General features: G+C 36.0%; 1 protein-coding gene and 1 pseudogene across 2 annotated transcripts in view; both read left to right on the top strand.

Moving 5' to 3' along the window:
- The window catches only part of NSF (N-ethylmaleimide sensitive factor, vesicle fusing ATPase), a 124,023-nt gene that overhangs the window by 45,753 nt on the left and 53,901 nt on the right, over positions 1-24,369 (top strand). For both annotated transcript variants that reach the window (XM_016139824.2, XM_036222202.1), the window contains exon 9: positions 15,695-15,894. In XM_016139824.2, coding sequence (XP_015995310.1) covers positions 15,695-15,894 — 200 coding nt within the window. The remainder of the gene's footprint in view (positions 1-15,694; positions 15,895-24,369) is intronic.
- Positions 21,095-21,213, top strand: LOC118604543 (annotated as a pseudogene).

The following is a 24,369-nucleotide window of genomic DNA, read 5'->3' as shown; positions in this document are numbered from 1 at the left end:
ATTTGATTTCTCTCTGTTGTAGAACACTTAGACGAATAGACCCAAGTCCTGCCCTCAATATGCTTACAGTGTATTTGGAAACAACACTATCTTTGCACATCCCAAAACAGTATAGTATAAAGAAATGGTCCCCAACCTTTTTTGCACCAGAAGCTGGTGCTCTTATGAGAATCTAATGCCTGATGATCTGAGGTGAGGTACAGCTGAGGCGGGGCCGCTAATGCTGGGGAGCGGCTGCAAATAAAAATAAAGCTTCGCTTGCTTGCCTGCTGCTATGTGGCCTGGTTCCTAAGAGGTCACTGGCTTGTACTGGTCCATGGCCTCGGGTGTAGGAACCTCTGGTGTAAAGCATAAGGCATATCATGAACCAAATTAGCAAAGTTGGCCGATGCATTGAAGGAGTAAAGGTGTGAGCCATATTCTATTTCTGTTTTACAAATTATAAGAGTAATGCCTCCTCATAAAACGACATAGATATGCAGAGTAAGAAGTGATATTTCCCTTCATTTACCTCCCCTGCCCCCTATTTTACTTCCTCTCCTGGAAGTAGTCACTGAAAAGAGACTGGTGTGAGTCTTTTCAGAACCCTTTCTAAGGACATACATGTTTTTGACTATGTGAATCATGTATAGATTTCTGTTTAAATAGGATCATACCAGTAGTGACTTTTTACTTAATAATGTATCTTGGACTTTTTTCCATGAAAGAACCTATTGATAACATTTTATTTTCCAAAAGATAAATAGCATTAGCAAAATTCTATCTAAATCAGCCCTGTAATAGCAGATTCACATAGTTTCCTCAGCAGTAGGAAGGCTCTTGGGCACACCTAAACAAAGCCGGATTTGGGTTGGCCTGGCCTTAACACTTACATTGCAGCTTGTATGGATGGCCCTGGTCCTCTTAATGCTTTGGGGCCTTGGGTCCTAAACTCTGTGAGCCTCAGTACCTTCCCCTGAAAAGTTATCTACTTTGTAAATTTACTGTCTGGGTAGCATTAATGTGTATAAATTTTCTAACATAATCCCTGATTCACTATGAAACTCTCCATAAGATAGTATGTGGTTGGTATTATTGTATTGCCAGTAGCTCTGTAAAAGGCAAAAGTTTTTATCCATTTCTTTTAATCAAACATTATCTTAAACTTTTGTTGCTATTGAAAATAGTTAACACGCCTTAGATTATCCTCTTATGCTGTTTTGTAATTACCCGTTTTGAAGGTGTTTGTTGTTAAGGTAGTCAAGGGGACACTTAGAAATGTTTTTCTTTGTTTGTGAACTCATACTTCAGCTGATTTATATTTACTTTTTATCACATTCCATCAGAGAGGAGCTGATAAAAGCTCTACCACTTCTATAAATCTTGTCAGTTTCTTATATATGATTTATTGACTTGGAAAAACAACCATCCCGATGGATACAATAGAGAATAGGATGTTGAAGGAACAGAAGTGGAAGAAAGAATTAGCAGTAATGTTAGCAAAACGGTGCCCAGAACTCAACAGTATTATTTAGGACTGTACTTCTACCATGATTTAAATAAGACTTTTCTCAGAGTTCCATATGATTTGTTACTTGGAGAATCTACCTTTGATAATGTGTCCATAATTTAAAAACAAAGCAACAACAACAAAAGAACAACAGCCCTGCAAGAAACTTGAGTTTTGCTTTTTAATAATTAACGTGGTATTCTTTCAGGTTTTTCAGAGAAGTTAGAATAGACAACAATAAATCCCCTCTATACCATTTTACTAATAGTGTGAAATTTGAGATTGAAAGTTATTGTAGATAATGTATACAGTATGCAAAGATATGTATGTGACTTTGAGTTCTTCACTAACACGTCTGGCTTTTAACACAGTATCTTTTCTCTGGGCAAGTAATAGTCTGAGTCCTGTTCTTGAGTAACTAAAAGCTGATATATGAAGATACACACATCTGTAGCTTGAACCTCTAGATTGTTTATACATGTATTTACTTGAATTTATCCACAATGATATAATTTTTTAGAAGTGCTTTGATTTTTTAAAATCTATCTAGAATCCTGTCATGAGAGAGAAAACTTAGCAAGACTTAAGAGCCTTTTGATAATGAATGGTTACTGTAGGATAAACCTATAATTAGTATGCTGCTAATCCACACGTCAGATAGATTCAGTTGAATTTCAAATATACATAGGAGAATTATCCAAATTGCAGATTATCAGTGCATTCCAGGGACATTTCCATGGTGATCCACAACGACTTTTCTGCCTGACACTTTTCCTGTGTTACCGGGCTTCTCTTTCCACAAAACTTTACTTTATTGCTTCTTGCTTTTTTGTCTGCTACCTGATTACTTTGGCTTCCTCTGTAACTCTTCATTTAGGCAACCAATTGTGGCCGTGATGAGCTTAGAAAAAGAAAGATAGGGAAGATTCACATTGCTGAGTCACAAATGCTCTACACTCTGATTTTCTTTATCTGGCCATAGAAGGCTGACCATATGGGATACTTAATGACATAGAACTCAGCTGTTCAAAATTCAGACTTGTCTTATATGTAGTAATGGCTCCAGGTGGGATACTATGTCAACATAAGGAGAGAAAGATGATAGTGTATTGTCACAGTCCAAAGATTGAATCCTTTTCTCCATTTTATCTAAAAATGAATTTTTAAAAAAATTGGGGGCTTATAATTTGAGGAATTCTCTTTTTAGCAACTCATTTAAGAATTTGAAGGAAAAGATCATTTGAAAGGATAGACAGGAACAGAATGAAAGACGTTTACATTTATTACTTTAATTACCCAGCTCTGTCTCAAACACTATTTATACCCCCTTAGCTAGTGGACTTTTTACTTTCTGCTCTCAATGGCTGTTGTCAAGGTATGAAATTTTTTCAAAAGGATTGTCACTCATTTTACATTATGCAATACTCTATCAGAGAATCAAAAGTAGACAGGATATCTATTGATACAGTAGATTTAAATGCACTAAGGTGGTTATATATTTGAATCAGAATTAGACCATATTAGAATAGGAGACTTTAGAAATGATCTACATATTCCAAATGAACTTACATAACAGACATACTTGCATAGAGATACACCTGTTAATATTCCAGAGAACACCAGTTTGAGAAACATTGATCTTATCCATGTCATTCTTCTATTGTAGATGAGGACACTGGGGCCCCAGAAAGGTAAACAACTTACTTAAGCTAAAGTCACAGTAGTGGCTGGAATCCAGGTTGCCTTACTGCCAGCACTTTAGGCTTTCTTGATTCAGCCACGTAAAGTGACTTGATTTGTTACTGGATTTTTCTGATTCTAGATTTCACAACCTGAATGTGAAGCCATACTTACTGTTTTCTAAAATAAGCTACATTGTTTCTCTGGAGTCTGAGTCCTTTTATTCATGCATTTAGTGATGATTTTGAGATTACTTTTACCATAATATATGGCCATATCTCCAGATGCTTTCACCATCTCCCATTAGAATTCTTGCTGAAATGAATTCTTGAAATGTTCAAAACTTTATTATATTTATTAAACATTTTTCCCATCCCACAAATAGTTATTTCTTACAAGTTACCTTTATTTTCTAGGTCCTTAAAGTCATATTTTCTTTCCTTTTGCTTTGCATGCATTCTTTTGTTAAGACTTGTTTTTTTAGAAACAGTTTTAGCCTCATAGCAAAATTTAGAAGATACAGAGATTTTCCATATATCCCCTGCCCCACACATGCATAGCCTCCCCCATTGTCGATGTCCCCTACAATTGATGAATCTACTTTGACACACCATAATCACTCAAGGTCCATGATTTACCTTCCAGGTAACTTTTCGTTTACTCTTGGTATATGTTCTGTGGGTTCGGACAAATGTGTAATGACATCTATTCATCATTTTGGTATCATACAGCATATTTTCACTGCCCTAAAAATTCTCTGTGCCCCTGCCCCCATCCCTGGCAACCACTAATCTTTTCTCAATAGTTTTGCCTTTTCCAGAATGTCATATAGCTGGAATCAACCAGATGGGCTTCTTTCACTTAATAGTATGCATTTAAGGTTCCGCATGCCTTTTCATGGCTTGGCAGCTCATTTTTTTTTTAGTACTATATGATGTTCCATTGTCTGGATGGACACAGTTATTCATTCACCTACCAGAGGACATCTTGATTGCTTCCAAGTTTTGGCAGTTCTGAATAATTATTAATAAAAGTCCCGTAAACACTCATGGTGCAAGTTTTAGTATGGACATAGTTTGCAACTCCTTTGGGTAAATACCAAGGAGTTCGATTGCTGGATCATACAGAAGGAGTACGTTTAGTTTTGTAAGAAGCTGTTAAACTGTCTTCCAAAGTGGCTGCACCATTTTGATCCCCACCAGCAATCAGTGAGAGTACTTGTGCTCTATATTTCTCGCCGGTATTTGATGTTGTCAGTCTTCTGCATTTTGACCATTCTAATAGGTGTGCAGTGGTATTTCATCTTTGTTTTCATTTGCATTTCCCTAAGGACAGAAGAAGTAGAGCATCTTTTCATATGCTTATTTGCCATCTGTATATCTTACTTGGTTAAGTGTTAAGTTCTTTGGCCCACTTTTTAATTGGATGGTTTGTTTTCATATTGTTGAGTTTTAAGAGTTCTTCGTATATTTTTGATAGCAGTGTTTTATCAGATGTGAATTTCATAAATAAATTTTCTCCCAGTCTGGCTTATCTTCTCATTCTCCTGATATTTTCTTTCACAGAGCAGAAGCTTTTAATTTTAATGAAGTCCAGCTTATCAGTTATTTCTTTCACGAATCATGCCTTTGGAGTTGTATCTAAAAAGCCATCCCCAAACCCAAGGTCATCTAGGTTTTTTTTTTCTGTTGTCTTTAGAAGTTTTATAGTTTTGCATTTTGTACTTAGGTCTGTGATCTGTTTTGCTTTAGTTTTTGTGAAGGGTTGTGATATTGTGATTTATAAGTAATATATATTTCATCATTCAGGTGACCAAAATATATTTCATCCACAGTTCCTGGTTCACAGCTCCCAAAACACTTGGAATTTCATAAGTATTGAGAGTGATAAAGTGTCTTGTGTTATGTTAATAATATGACTACTGGAGAGCATCTTAGGATGGGCCTGGTTGCCAGTGGAGCCAGCCTTCTGGTTAGAGAGTTGGAACCCCGCCCCCCCACCTCTGGGGAAAGGAGCTGGGCTGGGAATGCGTTAAATCACCAATGACCAGCGATTTAAGCAGTCATTCCTGTATAATGAAGCCTTTATAACACCCCAGGACGGGTCGGAGAGCTCCCCCTGCTGAGGGAGGGACAAGCAAGGATACAGGAGAGCAGTGCTTGGGGCGCAGGGTAGCTGGGCGCCCTTTCCCTGTGCGCATGTCTTCCATCTGGCTGTGCCTAAGTTACATCCTTTTATAATAAACCAGTGATCTAGTAAGATGATGTTCATTAAATATTTAGCTTCCTCAACTCCACACTAGACTTAATGAATTGGAATTTCTAGGCGTGCTGCCTGGAAATCTGCATTTTAACAAGCTCCATTGTTACTGGTGTTCATTAGAGTTTGACAACTGCCACTGTAAGTATTGAAGAATGGAACCCAAAGATGTGATCAGAGCTAGATGGTAATAACAGATGTGATCAGACTTAGGCAGCATTAATTAAGGAGGCGATTTCTGAGGAACAGAAGAACATGAACTGATAGAGCAGAAATTCCAGGTACAGGAAAAGAAAGACTAATTTGTCTGCTGGAGAAGATATTGGTTATTCTGAAGCAGAGGCCTTATAACACAGCAAGTGAAATGAGTTTAAAGCTAAGGGACGGGAAGGAAGAAGAAAGGAAAAGCTATAAAATTCCGAAACCAGTAAGGATACATCTGCCAGATGACAGCAAGGCAGGACCTGCTGTGGTAGAAGCATGATCTTTGTCATCAAGAATTCACGAAATACCAGGCCACACCCGGTGAGGGAGTGTAAAAGGGTGGGGGTGTCAGCAAAGATTAGTGTGGAGAGTTGCTACACGTACCCCATCTTTAGTTCTAGGCTATCTAATGAGAAGATCTATATTAAATCTCAGTTGACTAATTCGGGTATAGCCAGTCAGTCGGTAGACATCTTGCATAGCTGCTTGGTGCTCAGGGCATAGGCCTTTTTCAGTTTATTGTAACGGAACTCAAAGTGCTCTTGGAATTTTAAAGTTGGCGGGGCAATAGCAAGTCTCTACTAGACAAAAATGATACCCGGAGAATGGATTATCAAAGACCTAATTGCTCAAATGGGGTCAGAAGATGCGTTTTAGCCTTAAATATTTCCTTTTCTTAAAAATTTGATAAGTGCACAGCTAGACAAATGTAGATAATAATCTGTTTTATATGATGATTGACAGTCTTTGAAGCAAACAAACAAAAGGCCCTCCTATATTACAAGTTGGTGGAAGTTACGCTTCAAGTCCTCATTGCATGGCTGGAAAATTCAGAACTATTTCTTAAATAATATCAAATACTATTAAAATGATACTATTAAAATGATAAGTTGAATAGAACTAAGAAAATACTCATGATTCTAGGAGAAGTTAGAATTATGCAAACTTTAATACAAAAGATCAAATATTAATATTAATTTTTGGTTTTATTTTTATTTTCTACAAGTACATACACTACTTAAAAATAAGCATTCAAATCTGGTTTGCACAACTGCAGAGAGAAGCTTGTAAGACTTGCGAATATGTCCTGACTTGCCATTAGTCTGTTGATAGCCTCGCTCTTTGGCAAACATGATGAATCTGTCTGCATTTGAACTGGAAGCTATTTGGGATTCCCCTTTAAACATCAGTTATTGTTCAAAGCCCACTTCATACTTCTCTCTCTTCATAGATCATATTGCCCACAAAATGAATTAAACACTCCTTATCCTGATGCTAATTTGACAGAGATCACTTCTGATTTATTATCATTCTGCTCATTCTTGTGTAAAATTAGTGTTTGCTATAATTTTGTTTTCACTTTTGGATACCTAAAAGTTGACTGACAATTTTTTCTCAGTGCAGGTTGCCTCCGATATTATCTCAGGAAAATAAAGAAAATTTCACTGCTTTGTAATATAGAAGACCACAGTAAATACAAACTTGTCATTTTTCAATGTTTGAAAGATGGCAAACAGTAAAGATTACTGTTTATTCATTTCATTACAGAATAAAACTATGTATTTTCATTGAGATATTTTAAGAGAAGTTACAATTAGTATATTAGATAGCATATAAATATTTCCATGTATCATTTTCATCAGAGGGGCTGGATAAGCCTTATTATATTGAATAAGGTCTTATTCGACTCAGACTTTTAGATCAGAAATCATTTCAAGTTATTTGTAGCATATACCTTAAAGCCTCTTAAAAGTCCTCCCCACCAAAATTTGTATGATTATAATCACTGGATATCAACACCTGAGGCTCAAAACAGTATTCCATGTTTTGCATATTGGGAGAATTGCTAATTCAGCTGAGAGTGGTAACTGGGAGTAAGGTGAGAACGCATATCATACTAATCTATCTCAAACTAATAGGCAAGGGATAGGCCATAATCTAGCATTGCAAATACCCTTTTGGGTGACATACCCAGAAATAGCCCCAGTTCATCCCAGTAGAACCAAGTCATCCCAAGCGAGTGCCAGCAGGGTGTGTGCTTCCTAAGGGGAGTGGCAGCTTTCTAATATCTGGCAGTTAGGGACTATGAGAATGGTTGTCGCAATTGGGAAGATTAGAATTTTGAAAAAGAAACATATGTATTATGATAGAACAGGTGGGGGGGGCGGGGAAGATTATAGAAAGATGTGTACATGTGGAACTGATCATCATGGTAGATTGGTTTTTTGTGAGTTAGCTACATATTAACCCTAAAGAGCTTGGAAAGCTTGAGAAATAGGTATGTATTGACTGCCTACGGCATGAGAAAGGCAGGCAGGATTGACCGATAGTAATGTACCTGGAGGAGAGGCTAAAGCTACGGAGAATGCTGACTTACCGAACACTAGTAAAATCTTTGTGAAAATGATGTGGTCCAACTCATATTTAGTTTGGAGCTTGAGGTTCATCAGTGGCACTGATGAACATTAATGTGCAATGTTTACATGACAATAGAATTAGATAAAATTTTAAGGGGCCAGATGGTCACAATAGTCACTCTCAGAAAAAAATTTATAAGCAAAATAGTCATTTATTTTCAACCTTTACAGTTACTTAATTCTCACACGTCCTTTGGGACTCTGGCTCCATTTCATCACTCCTCTACAGCAAGATGACAAAAAATAAGCTGATATTGCTTAATAGCCAATATTTATGAGCTCTTACTAGAAGCCTAGAAGTGTGCTAAGTGCTTTATGTGCATTATACTTGATCCTCATAATAACCTTCCGAAGTAGTTGCTGTTATTACTTCTAGCTACTAAGTAGAACCAGGATTTGAATCCAAGCAAACTAACTCTAGAGCCCCCACTTTTAACAATGTACATAAAACTGAGTTTATTTACTACAAAAGAATGTCCTTTATTCTGAGATTATGTTCATTCTACTTTTAATATTAAAATATACTTTATATGAAATGGTGGTGATAGAAGATGTCAGGTTTATGGTGTTTTGGTTTGTTTGTTTAAGAAATCTACCTCACTAAGTAACTCAACGACAGCAGCTTCTCCCTAGTTTTTTTTTTTTGTTTTATTTTGTTTTGTTTTGTTTTTTAGGTTTTTTTGCTAGTTTGTGATATCCAAGTCTGAGAACCACTCATCAGAAAAGTGGGGTTCTTGGTAATTTCTAATGTTTTCTAGAAGTTTTTCACTTGATTTACTTCCTAATGTATTTAATTCAGTCAATTCTCACCTGACACCTGACCACAAATGCTTTTATAAAACCTTTTGACAGATACCTATTGTGAAACATAATTGAAATGCGGCTTTGTGATTCATATTGTAGGGAATCATTAAAAATACTTTATGACAAGGAGTCTAGAATGAGATACAAACAAGCCTTATATTAAATTCTTTAGAGAATGTAGTCTTATAGTGAGATTCCAGTGTCTCATTCACTTAGATCCTTAGTAAACAACAGCATTATCATTTATTGTGTTTATTTCTTTGGCATTTTTAGAATTATTTGTACCTTTAGTAATAGCTATTATTTAATGATATATTAATAAACATTAATACTTTTCATTGTCAGTAATATTTGGAGAATAAAATGAGAGAAAACAAGAGTAGCCCTGCTAGACAGTAATGAACAGGGAGCCAGTAAAGGCAGCTGTCCGGCCGACTTGCTTTTCCTCACTGTAATCTTCACTGTGTGTTTTGTTTATCTGTATTTTGTTGGTGACTTTAGTGTCCTCATTAGTGATTTGTTCAACAGTCTATCTTTACAGTTCTTTGATTTCCTCATTTCCATTAAACTTTTCTTGACTCCTTCTCACCCACCCACTCTTGGGTCATACCTAAGACTTGGTCGTTACCAATAACCACCACTTCTGGGGTGTCAGTGTTAAGTCTCCTGCTCCCTAGCCACCTCCCATTTACTCTCTCCTTACTTCTAGTATCCCCGCCACCCCCTTACCCATTCAAACCTCAGCAATTTGGATCCCATGGGAACCTCCAGCTAATTTACTCTTGTCACTTCCCAGCCTTTTTGTCCTCTCTTCCTCCCTTTACCCAGCTTAAATTCCATAGTCATCCCACATTTATCTTCCTTATATACACCCTTAATGACCTTGCTTCTTACCTTCTATGTGTGTCAGAGCCCCCCAGTGTGTCTCAGTTACCTGCCTGCTCAGTATCAGTACCCAGACTATTAAATATAGCTTATGTTTCCCCAGTCTAGTCAATTTACTCTCCTAGTCCCTGGGATGACTTGTTTTTCTTCTCCATTCTCCTCAATCCTCTGATACCGCCTCTTCCCTTCTTCCATTTCACTGTAGCTGATAACCTGGAATCTTTATTTCACGGAGAAAATAGAAGCAATCACTTTCCCACTACCAAATGTAGCATTTGTTGAATGAGTGAAATAATAAGATATCCCAGAACTTCATTTACTCCCATGTTCAAATATAATTAGCAACTGAAATTCCAAAGCCATATGAATAAATCTGTGGGACCGTTTTAGATTCTGCTTTTCACTACCACCTTCTTTTGTGTTACTGTAACCAAGAGTTTTATGTTTGTGCCTCATTCAAGTAAAATTAGATAATTTTATGAAGATTATTAATAGTAGCAGTTAGTAAAACAAGCAGTTAAATAATCAAACACAGGAAATTAAAGAAGAAATGCATTGGAACTATTTCATTATACTATTAGCCCACATAGTTCTTACTTACATAAGTTATAAAGGAAGGAAAAAAGAGGCAGATGACTTAGAAATGAGGATTAAAGCCTCAAACTTCATGGAAAATGGAAGAAAAATGGAAGAACAATTCATGTGACAGTTTTGACCTCAAACTTGGGATGAAAAAATGAGATAATAAAATTGAGATGTAAATATGTTGATTTCAAATTAAATTAACTTAATATTTACCTCACATTGCTAAACTTTAAGGAAAAAAGAGATGGTTAAAAGCAAAAAAGTCAAGATTCTTTGCCATCTTTGATGAAATTTATGTTTATAGAATAGAGTAAGACTCTACCTAACACTGTAAGTTGCTTATATAATTAAACAAAGAGTAGAGTCCCTCAGTGACCTGAATTTTATGTGCTGAGGTCACTTGCCTAATGGCATCTGTCTGCTCAGGCACATTTTCCCGCACATTTTCCCAATTCCCCACGTTCTTTGCAAACCTTTACCGTGTTTCCCAGTATCATCATCTCATTCCTCATTTCGTAGTGACCTAAGCCCCTACTCCACACAGTCAGCAGAACCTCAGCTCACCTCCTCTCCTCCCCTCGTTAGCCAGTCTCAGAGGTTTCCTTGCCCTCTATCTCCCTAAGCCCCTCCTCTGTGATGCTGGAGTCCCTGAGAGTGCGGTCTCTGTTTCTGCTTATACTACTTGGCGCCTTTCGCAAACCTTGACCTGAAATGACCTGACCCGACCTGAGGCTCTGTGGCCCAGATCTGGGTGAACTTCCTGAGTTTTAAATGTAGTATTTTTTTTTCCAGGCCTCATCCTCTATCTCTGCAGCATGGTTCCTGTCATCACATTTCTCTGCTTAAAACTTTTGGTGGCTTTTTCTGTGCCTGGAACACTCATTCAGAGATATTGAACTAGTAGTTCTGATATCTTTTCTGAGCTTTCAACTTGTATTTTTAATGGATATTACTGCCGAATCTCAAATGCCTTGATGCCAAAAACAAAATTATGGTTTTCTCTGCTCTCCCCTTGCTGTCTTCCTGGTTACTTTCTGAGGTTATCCTCATTTTACCCATGTTCGCAGGCTCAGTACCTGAAGGTCTCCTCCAACCCTCTTTCTCTTATTCTCTTATTTTCGCTTGGTGTCTTAAGTTCTGATGAATATCTCCCATACCCTCCTTTTTTTTCTGCTACTGTTACCTCTCACTATTAACTCTTTCCATTCCTACTCTCTTGTCTGGATTATTTCAGTTGTACATTCAGGAGTTTTTAATATGGATTCTATGAATGGAACTGAGAGGATCTAAGGATTTCCTTGAAATTGTGTGCAAATTTTTGTACATGTGCATTTTTCTGGGGAGGTACGTTAGACTATTCCATGGTAAAGAAAGCAAAAGAATGAGAGTATATACAGTTTAAACAAGTCACTTTTACTGATTTCTCCTTTCTCTATGCCTGCCCTTTGCATGTAGTTCCCTGACCCAGGGCACTAATCCATGAGTGGCGAGGGAGCATGTAAGACATAAAGAAAAAGTAACAGTGCTCAGTACAGCTTGGCAGTCAGACAGCCCAGCGGCCAGAGTTCAGAGGCTCCCCCACATCAGAGCTGTGCTTTACTGTCCTGGAGAAGCTAAGGAGAAACCTAGGGCATCAGCAGGCTGGCGTCCTCCTGAGCCCTCTGGACCCATGTGTTCATGCAATTCCAGAGGACTTGGAGGGATATCACAGCTTCATTGGTGAAAATCCAGAGCCAGCCATTGGGGCAGTATCCTTAGAAAAACGGTCAAGAACATTTATTCCCCCTAACAGACTTCCACCTTCTGCCTCTTTGTTTGCTAATCCTTCCTCCACTCCACCACCAGAGTTACTTTTTAAACACATATCTTATTGTGTGCCTTCCCTGATTAAAAACCTCAGAGTTTTTACGAAACGTATTAAAAACTCCTGGGCATGGTGTCAAGGCCTTCCGTAGTCGGGAACCTGTCCGCCTCATGTGCAGGCACTCCCCTCTCCTCCGAGGCTGAGCCACAACAGGTTACTACTGGCTGCTCGGAGAGGACAGCGTCTATCTGCGTCCACACCTCTGTGCCTTTGATTGTTCCGGTCTCTCTCTTCAGAGTGCCATTTCTTCTCCATTGCACAACCAAGAACCTGCTACTATCCTTCAAGGCTCAGAGTGAATGGTACCTCTTCCCCTACGTCCATCCCTAATTTTCTGCCATCACCCTAGCAGAATCAGTTTTTTTTGGCTAGGTTCCAAAAACATTTCATACATATCTCTGATAATGTCATATTATATTGTAGATAACCTATTTTTATTTCTGTCTTTCCTATTAAACCAGAATGCCCTGCAGGTAGGGACGCCTTTTTCATGTTCGTATCCCTAACACCTAGTTTCGTGCCTCATCCAAACAGAGCTTAATACACTTTTGTTGAATGGAATTACTTATGTAGAGTTTTTATGACTCATTTAAAATTAGAGACCAATGCTTATTTAATAAGTCAGAATAGGCTATAATAATAAGTTATACCGAAGTCCCATTTCCACTGCTTATTCAAGTAACTGCTTCCTTTGTGGAAGTAGATTTTGAAAATTTCCACGTGTCAGTGTATATTTTTGATGTACTTTCTTGATATCCTAAAAGAATTATAGTTCTAATGTAGACTAGAGTGTCTGTGACATTTCCGTTGACGTTATATTGAATAGATTCTGTCATTTTAGAGATCTATATTATGTATAAGTTCCAAGGATATTCGTTTTCTTTCTTTCTCTCAAACGTTACAGTAATATTTTACAAATTTTTTATTTTGTATGTTCCGAGTCGATTTAATTCAAAACACATTAAATTGAGCATTTTCCACATATAAAAACAGAGTTTGTGTATTGTTTTGCGAAATTTGCAAAGCCCCAGTCATTGCAAATGTGTTTTTTCGGTATTTAAATTGGTTCAGCTATGAAAAAACACTGTTCCATAAATTAAGAGCTTTAAATAAAATTTTAAAAGTGATCCTATCTCCCTCATTTTCTTTGAGTTTTTTTAGGAAAGGAATCCACGATTTACTTATTCAGCCACTGACTGAGTACATACTATGTGCTGGGCATTATACTACGTATTTGCAACTCAGAATTGTTGAGAACAGTGCCCTTGAATAGTTCACAGTCTAATGGAGGAAAAAATATAACCCTAAACAATTGCAATTTAAACCTTGGAGAAGAGGAAGGAAACTCTTCCTCTGAGAACCAATGTTGAGGTCGAGAATGGTTGTTTCTGCAGATAAATTATGTAGATAACAGAGTCAGGGAGCTGAAGGGAGTCCATACATGATAGTCTTTAAAAATAATCAAAGTACTAATCTAGGTCATCTTTAAGAATTAATGGCATTGGGTAGCACTTGAGAAAAGAACAGTGAGATCTGGATAATCTCTAAGGGGAATGGGAGATGAACTGACAGCAACAGTAAAGGGTGGCAGTACTGAGGAAGCGGTGAGAGTAGAACTGGAACTGGATAGCATGAAATTGTGAGGGTATCAGCACAGTCGTGTAACTCTCTCTGGCTGTGTGTTGTATAGGTATAATAAAGCCAAATTGTGTTCAGGGCGTGTGGGATGGGTACACCAAAAGTATAAGAAGGTAGAAAGTATGGCTTCATATGGAAGGAAGTGTGATTAGGAGGAGGTGTATAAACATGGAGAAAGTTAATAAACTGGTAATGAGGATAAGGCCTGGTACTCTGCAGGTATGCAGCACGTCTTTGTTTTCTTCTTTCTGGCTCTCCTTTCCTTGTACCTGTTTCATCACCACCATCACCTGCCTCTGCAGGTGGTTCATATATGTGAATAGTTTCAAATCATGATGGTAGCAGCTGGCTTGGAGGGCAAGATTAATTAGGAGGCAGGTTCAAAAGTCCTCATCAGATGTGCCCCAGTGACTTAGATGCCAGCAGTGCTTGGTGGTATTAACCTCTAGGAGAAGCTCAAGGCTTTTCCCTTTATCTCCCTACCCCTCATGCTTGAAAGACAAAGATATTTTATTGGTTCATGGTTCTTAAGACAGGAATTTACCCTGCGATGAGAAGGGTTAAGAGTCTAAGCCTTCAAGGGTTTCTCCTAAGTTCCCCTGTCTCTGAAAGCCTTACCATAAGCACACAGATCTCATTGCTTTCAGGGACTTAAAAAAGAATCTTTTTTTTTTTTTTTTTTTTTTGATATAACAATAGAAGCAATGACCATACTAGGAACCCAAAAGGCCTTCTTCTTCAGCATCTAAAATTTCTAGTAGAGTCGGTTGAACCTTTAGTTTCTTCAATGTGAGTTATTAAATATATTGTCATATTTTCAAAGATATAGTTTTTAAGACTTTCATTCCAAATTAGGACAAACTATCTTCCATGAAAACACATGATTTATATTCCATTTCCAGAAATTTTCTTTTTCATCTGTAGTTTTGAATAGAACACTGAAACCTAATAATTCATTATTGCAGTGTGCTTTTTTGGTGTAGGATAAAGAAAAAACTCATTAAAGAGTCATGCATCTTAACTGTGAAACTGCTAGAAAGGTGAGAATTCCTAGAGTGAGTAAACAGAAACCATAGGTCATCTTAGTTTTAAGAAATGGAGTAAATGCTCATGTAGAGTTGGCTAAAGAAATCCTTGGGAGTCTAGGTCGTTAGTCTTGCTATTTTGCTATTGTTAATGATACCTTTAAGGCATATCGTGATGCTGATCTAGAAAAGAATTGAAAACTATGCTTCTGAAACTTCATCTGGTGGTTTCTGGGAAAGCATGTGCCTCACTTGCACTATTCACATGAAGTAGGACATTCAGCTTTACCCATAAAGCCAGTAACATTCATCTGGACTGGCTCTATACCATCCAACTCAGACATCTTTGCCCTTTCTTCAAGTGCTTGTATTAACAGGTAGACCTGTATTCTTTATGACTGCAATAGAGGTTTCATAGCCTACTGTATCATAATAGATTTGTGTTGGGTTAAATTTACAAAAAACTGTTCTTTTTTTCCCCCTGACTTTAAAGAATAATAACAAATAAGTAATAGTTCCTAATTAGATATTAGTTCAAAGAGATATTTTCAGAGTTAAAAGTATTCTAAATGATAGTTCAAACTTACTTTTCCAAAGACCTTTATTTGTCAGCTTTCCCCCTCAGATATTGGTACTGGTGTAGGAATTATTTCTGGATTTTCTATTTTAAAAGAGCTTTAGTTGTTCATTCTTGTTCTGTTTATTGCACCTGGATATTATATATGTTAATGGCATCACTATTTTCATAATATGCATATGAAGAAGAAGGAAGAAAGAAGAAAGAAAACTCGTCATACTCGGATTGTAGTTAGTTAATGTAGAACTGTTTTCTTTTCCTTTTTAGGTTGCAAACATGTTAAAGGCATCCTGTTATATGGGCCCCCAGGTTGTGGTAAGACTCTCTTGGCTCGACAGATTGGCAAGATGTTGAATGCAAGAGAGCCCAAAGTGGTCAATGGGCCGGAAATCCTTAACAAGTATGTGGGAGAATCAGAAGCTAACATTCGTAAACTCTTTGCTGATGCTGAAGAGGAGCAAAGGAGGGTAATGTTAATATAATTTAGTAAAAGTTGATCATAGATGAAACCCAGAGTTATGGTAGAAAATTGTTACTATGAGCTATATTTTGAAAAATGTGCAGGTAAATTGTATTTAGTGCTAAGTTATGTCATTGAACCAAGGATTATGGGGGATTTATATGATGTGAGCAGGTGTCATTACCTGTGTGTTCATAATACAAAGATAGATGATTGTATAAGCCAAAGGTTTTACAAAAACATCATGAATATATTTTCAGGTGACACTTTTCTTCCACATCACTTCCAGAGACTTGAACTCATCCTTTGGCAAAGGGGGACATTAAATCCATAAAGAGACTTGTAGAATTACGTATATGTAAAGTCCATGTGCAGCAAGCTAGCTGACTTACCACTGAGTCAGCTCAGTTGTAGGGTGACAGGTGTGAGTTGTTAGGTCTCAAAAGTAATCTTGATTTGGGTCTTAGAAAAAAATAAAATTAATTAGAAATCAAACCAGAGTTTACTAATCAGGATGGTTAATTTAATTACACGTATCAATTTGATTGGGCCTCAGGGTGCTGACATTTGGTTAAACGTTATTCTAGGTGTGTTAGGATATTTCTGGATGAGATTACTATTTGAATCAGTAGACTAAGTAAAGCGTTTGCCCTTCCTTATGGGGGTTGGCTCCATCCAATTAGTCGAAGGCCTGAATAGAACAGAAAGATCTGTAGATCTTGGGACTTGTCAGCCTCCATAATTGTGTTAGCCAATTCCTTATGATTAATCTCTTTATAGATAGCTAGATAGAGAAATAGAGTTTTAGATAAAGATCTCAATCTAGATATATATTTTTTCAGGTAACTAATATTCTATATTAGTCCATCTGTATCAGTATATCTGTATTTTTTAGGTGACCAATAGGATGGATCTATAGATGTCTATAGATCCAATAGGTTCTGTGTCACTGGAAAAGCTGGACTAATACACTCATGTTAACATATTTGTTTCACTGACAGAAAGTTTAAAAACAATGCCATTGCATTTCTGTTTCTGGCAATACAGTAGAGTAGGCAACCTGAAAACTGTCCTCTACAAATGCCTAAATCTGCTGGGTAAAATAGAACTAAAATCTTCTTAAATGCATAATTGAGTTCTCAGGGGATAAAAAGGAAATCTCTAGAAATAAGAAAATTCTAAAAATTAGAGTGGTAAAGATATGAATTGCAGCTTTTGGTTTTGGTAATGTATGAGTTTGGGTTTTAGCACCCACTGGGGCAGAAAATGAGTCTTTGAACCCACTTAAGGTGTGGACTATGAACTGGAACCTACCTTCAAAGGGGTTGTGGCATCACTAAAACAAATAGACTAGGAAATATTTGCCAAAGAAATAAAAAAACATTCATCTGTCTGAGCTGAGGAATCTCCCATGGCAATTCTAAACCATGGATCTAAACTCAAGTTTAGGATTAAAACACACACACACACACACGCACACACACACACACCCATCCATCTATGATCTGAGGGACCCAAGCTGAGAAAATTTAAAAATGAATCCTGGGTTAATGATACTATAGGGTTTTTAGGTATAAGCAAGACTTAAGGGATGTTTCAACAACCCAGGCCACAAGAAATTCTCATAGGGGAAGCTAAAATAGATAAAATAATTGTGAAATGTCATAATCAAAATTTAAAGCTCAGCACCAGGTTAAACATAAGCCAGTAGTTTCAGCTGATGAGACAAGTGATAAACAGAGGAATAGATCTAAAGAAATCACCCAGACTGTAGCACAGAGATATAGAGAGATGGAAAATATGAAAGAGAAATTGAGATAACACTGTTAAAGTGAGAAGTCCAAATAGAATAGTGTAGAAGCAATATTAAAAGATAGAATGGCTGAGAATTTTCTAGAATTGAAAGAACATAAATACTCAGATTCATGTAGCACCATGAGCTCAAATAGGATAATAAAAATTTGTTTCTAGACCTATTGTAGTGAAACTGGAGAATGCCAAAGAAAAAGAGAAACATCTTAATATCAACAACAAAAAATTGATAATGACATACAAAGGGAGATTCAGTATGTTGACAGCAATCTTTTCAATTACAGCAAGAGAGACCAGAAAACAGTGAAATAGTATATTCACAGAGCTAAGTGAAAACAACTGTCAACTTAAAATTTTATACCTGGTTTAGTTCTCTTTCAGGAATAAATAGGTGAGGTAAAGATATTTTTTTCAAGCAAAGGCTAATAGAATTAACTAGTCACTGAAGCTTGCTGTAAGAATATGAAGCAGAATAATTTTTTTTTTTTTTTTTTTTTTTGCTTGAAAGCATCAAAGAACATACAAGATGTAGGGGAAAAATGGGAGCCTAGGACAAAAGATTCTGGTATGGTATATGGTGGACCAGAAAAAAGGTCACTGTTTCTCTGGAGATATTAGCCATTGGTGGAGTGTGCTTCTTAACAGCTGTTGAGCCCAGATTAGAGGCTCTGGATCACAAAGAGGGAACAACTGATGTACATGCTTCATTTTGAGTTGGGACCCCGAAAAGGTATAGTATAGGAGCAAAGGTTAACTAGAAGTAGACATGCTCTCAAAGAGGCTGTAGATCAGCTTTGAATCGTGTCATTCTCTAAAATTTGATCAAGGGTTCCTAAATCACTAGTGCCCCCAGGCATCTGTCAGAATCCTTCCTGGAGGAAGGTAATATCATGCAAGGCCACAAATTATTTATGTAGTTTGCAAATGCAATGTCTGGCTTATAATCGAAAGCAATCAGATACACAAAGACAAAAAATATGAAGAAAGAGAAACAAAAGATGATAGAAATTGGGCCTCTGGATATTGGAATTCTCAGATATAGACTTTTAAAATAACTATTCTTTTCACATTCAAAGAGAAACAAGATTGAGAGTTTTGGCAGAGCACTGGAAACTAAAAAAAAAAAATGTCAAATGGAAATTCTGGGAATGAGAAATTCAGTAACTAAAATTAAGTGGATAGGTTTAAAGAGCCGATTAGACACATCTGAAGAGATTGTTAGTGAACTGAAAGATATTGGACAAAAATAACCAGAGACAAAGGATGAAAAGAATGAAGAAAGATAGAAAATACCATAAGAATGTCTTTAAAATTCCAGAAAGTCAGAATAAAGAGGATGGGGAAAAACAGTGTCTGAAGAGAAAATGGTTTAGAACTTTCTAAAACTGATGAGGAATATCAGTCCATAGATTCCAGAAGTGATATGAACCTCAAGCAAGAGAAATAACAAAGAAATTTTCAGCTATAGATAATCATTGTTAAATTGCTGGAAACAAACAAACAAACAAACAAAAAACAAAGAAAAATCTTAAAAGCAGCTTGCGAATAAAGAAAGATTACCTTCAAATAAGCAACAATTAGTTGACATCTGTCTTCTCAACAGAAATGATGGAAACTAGAAATCAGTCAAATTCCATTTTTAAGGCTGAAAGAGAATAAACTGTCAACTTCGAATTTTATATCTAATAAATTGTCATGTATGTATACAATGAAGTACTACATAGTAATAAAAATAAAGACTATGACTATACACAGTTGTGAATCTCACAAATAAATATTGAGCAAAAGAAACCAGACAAAGAATACTTACTAGATGATTTTATTTATGTAAAGTCAAAGTATAGTGTTTACTGATGCATACTTAGGTAGTAAAACTATAAAGAAAAGTGAGAAATAATTACCATAAAAATCAGATAGTGTTTGCCGACCATGAATTGTAGGGGAGGGCTATTTCTCATATGGTATGTGTGTGGATGTTCATTTTGTGACACATTGTGGGGCATACATTTATATTTTATGACCTTTCCTTCTATGTATGTCATACTTCACAAGAAAGTTTAAAAGAAGTAAATGTAAGAAGACTATACTATATAAAACAACAGTAATAATGATCAATAAAGTGTTTTTTAAGGATAGAACTAAAATGGAATAAAACATATGGGAAGTGGAATAAATTCATGTAAGATCCTTGTATTATTTGAGAAGAAGATAATATTAACTAACCTAAAACTTTAGGTTAATTGTGTATGTGAAAATAGTATAATAACCTTCAGGCTTTTCCAAAACATGAGGAGAAGCTAGGGAAGGAATAAAGAAAAACTTAGATACTTTAGCAGGCAAGAAAAAAACAAACAAAAAAAAAACAGTGAAGATACTAAAAATGTTACTTAAAATTTTTCTTTCGCTTATCACAGCAGTCGGAATGATAAGCTACCTTGGATTAAATCTAATAGGAAAATTAAAGGAGAAAATTATAAATATTGTTGAAAGTCTTTTTTTCAAAAGCTAATAAGTAATAAGATAGAACATGTTCACATGTGGGAATAAACAACCTGGCAGAATTTACAAATACTAATGGCAGCAACAGTTTGTGAGACTGTGGAGAAACAGGACCTCGTATACATTACTAGTCATAGTATAAATTAGAAAAAACAAGCAGGTAATATTTTGCGGATTAATTTGACAACATTTTACAAAAAGGAAGATGCACAAATCCCACAACACATGAGTTCTACTTTAGAACAGTTACCCAAGAGAAATACTCAAATTTGTGCACAAATTGACATGTACCAGGATGTTGATTGCTGAACTATTTGTAATGGGGGAAAAAAATAGAAACCTTGATTCTTTTTCGATAGGAAATGGAATATCATGTAAATATTGAAATGAATAATGGATTGATATGAGAAACACTTAAACATGACATCCAATTTTTTTTTAATCTAGTAAGCTTTACTAAATCTAATTACTTCCTACTTTTTCTTATTTTTGTAGATGGTAAAAATAAATTTTAAACACTGTCTTTATAACAGATAATACTTTTAATGCAAGTCTGCTTGTTGGATGCTTAATTGTTTCAATTTTACACAAGGGGATTTTCTCCCCTGCTTCCTTACATCCCATTAAGTTCTTGTTCATGTTCAGGCCACAGACCATGCCAGCCACATTGGTCCTAGCAGGCACAGGTCCTGGTGGATGATGCAAGTCCAGTAACTGTTCTCAAATCTTCACAGAGTCACAGAACCAATTCAGTTTTACAGTTCATCCCTAGTGCTACAATATTTTCTACTTCAGATACCTTTTAACACTCAGTATACCAAGAAAAATGGTCATCACCATTTACTGTCTGGGTTGAAAGAACTCTTTTTTAAAATTTACTTTAAAGTTATTTTACAGTCTACAACCATGCCACCCTGAACACACCCAATCTCATCTGATGTTGGAAACTAAGCAGGGTCGGGCCTGCTTAGTACTTGGATGAGAGACCACCTAGGAATACCAGGTGCTGTAGGCTTTAAAAAAAGATGAAAATAAATAAAGTTATTTTACAAATAATTTACCAACATGATTAAAGAGAAATCCTAGACTATTAAAATATTTAATAGGAGTTTAAATATAGCAAGCCAATTTTTTATTCCACATTTTTCTGGTTTTAAAGACATTTATATACCTAGAATGGGTAAGGGTCTCTGCATGTAACTAACTGTTCATCAGTTGTCATGCATGAACTTGTGTATACTGGTTTTAAATTTCAAATACATCTCTAATAGATTCTAGCTTATTACTTGTGGTTCTTACACTTGCATCATCAAGACAATATTTGAAGAATTTAAAAAATAATTTTGTTGAAGACAAAATCAGATGCTCCACAATTGCAAAACATTTATGTTTTTAGATTTGTATACAACTTTTAGAATGATCAATTCAGTTTTTGATGTCTATATCATCTATTTCTTCTGGTCATCTCTCTATGGTATCTGCCTTCAGCATTCGTCTACTTAGAAACAGTATCATGGAAATTTTAGTGCACAAATGATATAAAAGATGAAAGAGTACTGTCATGTGTCCTTTTGGAAAAATGAGACAGCCTAATTTGTTGTCACAAAATATTACACAGTGAAGACTTTTTGTTGAATAAGTGACTGGATAAAAATGCCATTTTTCCTGGAGCCTCGTGCTGATTCTCTTCACATTCATCTTCCGATTCATATAATTGTGAAAAAATTGTGAGATATCTTCCTCTATTGATTTCCTTTCCCTCCCTTCCTTCCTTCCTTCCTTCCTTCCTTCCTTCCTTCCTTCCTTCCTTCCTTCCTTCCTTCCTTTTTTCCTTCCTTCCTTCCTTCTTTCCTTCTTTACTTCCTTTTTGCCATATTGAGAGGGAATTTGAAAATCCGAATTCTCAACTGTGTTCAATTAAAGCTGAAATCAAGCAATAAAAATGGTGAATGGTGTCTCCAGACTTATTTTATACCTTGAAAGATGATGCAGTACTTTGGACAACACAATAAGAAAACTGAAGGATGATACCATAGTAGTGTTTATTTCACTGTTGTGTCAGTCCTCTAAGCAATTCCATCATTCCTCCATTTTCTTATTTTAATCTTTTTAAACATAGTTGGGAATTGGTGAGTAATGATGGCATAATTTGTAGAATGTTGAAATAGCATAGTGTATCTTAGATTTATAAAAAGATCCACTGGACCCATATGGTAGTTGCCAGATAGGATGAATTTTATTTTATTTTAAAAATATATTTTCCTTTTTGGTTTATAGAAGACTTCTAAGAAAAAAAAGAACTCGAGATATTTTTATAAATAAACCTGCAGACAATTTAAATATGACACTATTAATAACATGATAAAACTGAGTTGGTAAAGAATTTCTAGGTAGGTATTAATCATAGCCAGCCTTTTTAGTTATATCTTTTCTCAATTCTTCCATCCAGAAATGGCTTGGTATACTCAGCTAGTGACCTCATGGAGTCATTACATAATAAAGAAAGGTGTCACCTCTGTAATTCTGGACAGTCCAGGCTGATGGAGATGAACACTTGCATATAGGTCAAACTAGTTAAATATAGAATGGTGGTTTTCAGAGTCTGTTGCCAGGGGCTCAGCAGCATCAGTTCTGCTTCTGTGGGAGAAGATTTTCAGATGGTAAGAACAGAGCAGAAGCCAGCAAGTTGAAGAGGATTGCATTGTGGAAATTTAAACTCTTTGGTAAAGAGTTTATTGATGACTCAGCTCTATTAATCTGCGAACATTGATCTTGACGTCTTCCTTACCTGATTCCTAATTTATTGCAATAAGAACTTGGCTTTACTTAAGTAACACACCTGTAAAAATTGATGTTATTGTACTGACTAAGTTGGGGGAAGGGACCTGATGACAGGTCACAAGATTAGTAAGGTTCTAAAAAGGTCAGAATTGTTCTGAATTATGTTTAGGACAGATTGCTCCTGTGATCATTTAATCAAACACAGTGTTCTTATTGTCTCCGGTTTCCCTTCCACATAGATGATTTTTGAGGTTGGCCTGAGAAGGAAGTGGTGACTCCAGTGGCAGCACAAGACACATTGACAGCAAAATTCATACATTATAGCAGCTTTTGTTTCATGCTGTATTGACAGACAACCTTGAATAAAAATGTCTTATAAAAATCATGTAGAATCCCACAATTTTTCACAAACAGGAGTGTCCTTGTTTTGCAGAGGAGATGGCAAGAATTAATACCCTACAATGTAGAAGTGTTTGGCACAGCCAAGGCTGAAGTTCCAGTTCCTCATTTTCAGTCTTTTTTACATATGAAAAGATGAATAGTTTTTGGTATTAAATTTTTTTTAAACAGCAAGTTATCATTTATCATCAGACATCTGCTCAATAAATATATCGAGAAATTAATTTTTTTCGAATTTGAATTTAGTTGTTAAAACAGGAAGAACAATTTGTAAGTAATATTCTGGAAGAAATTTTAAAAGCTAGTTAAATTTTGGAAACCTTGATGAACAGATGACAGTAATTTTTCATAGAGTTGCATTAAAGAATGAACAATACTCCAAATATGAATAATAGAAGGTATTATAAGATATTTTACTTATGTTTCTATTAGTATGAAATACAATTGACTTTCTTCTTCTGATGTACAGTTTTATGAATTTTAACACATGTATAGTTTTCATGTAACTACCACCAAAACCTAGATACAGAACGTTTACATCACCCTCCAAAATTCCCTTATGCTGTCCCTTTATGGTCACTCTCCCTTAGCTAATAACTCCTGTTAACTACCGATTTCTTCTCCATCCCTGTAATTTTGTCTTTTCGAGCATGTCATATAAATAGGATCATAGTATGTTACTTTTTGAGACTTGCTTCTTTCACTTGGCATATTTCCTGTGAGATTCATCTAAGTTGTTGCATGTATCAAACATCCCTTTTCATTGTTGAGTAATATTCCCTCATGTGGACGTACTATAGTTTTTATCCAATCACCCACTAAACGGCATTTGGGTTATTTTTGGTTTGAGGTACCTATTAGCAGAGCTGCTATAAACCAAGGGGCAGAATTACTGGATCAAATAGTGTTTATCTGGTTTTGATTTTAAAAAATACTTTATAGATTTAGGTTTGTTTTAGACCTAGTCTAATTTTCTTCAGGTCATTTTCAC

The sequence above is a fragment of the Rousettus aegyptiacus genome, unplaced genomic scaffold, assembly GCF_014176215.1.
Source record: "Rousettus aegyptiacus isolate mRouAeg1 unplaced genomic scaffold, mRouAeg1.p scaffold_m13_p_6, whole genome shotgun sequence".
Lineage (NCBI taxonomy): Eukaryota > Metazoa > Chordata > Mammalia > Chiroptera > Pteropodidae > Rousettus > Rousettus aegyptiacus.
The sequence above is the reverse complement of the archived record's forward strand: the minus strand, read 5'-3'. Positions and strand labels throughout refer to the sequence as shown.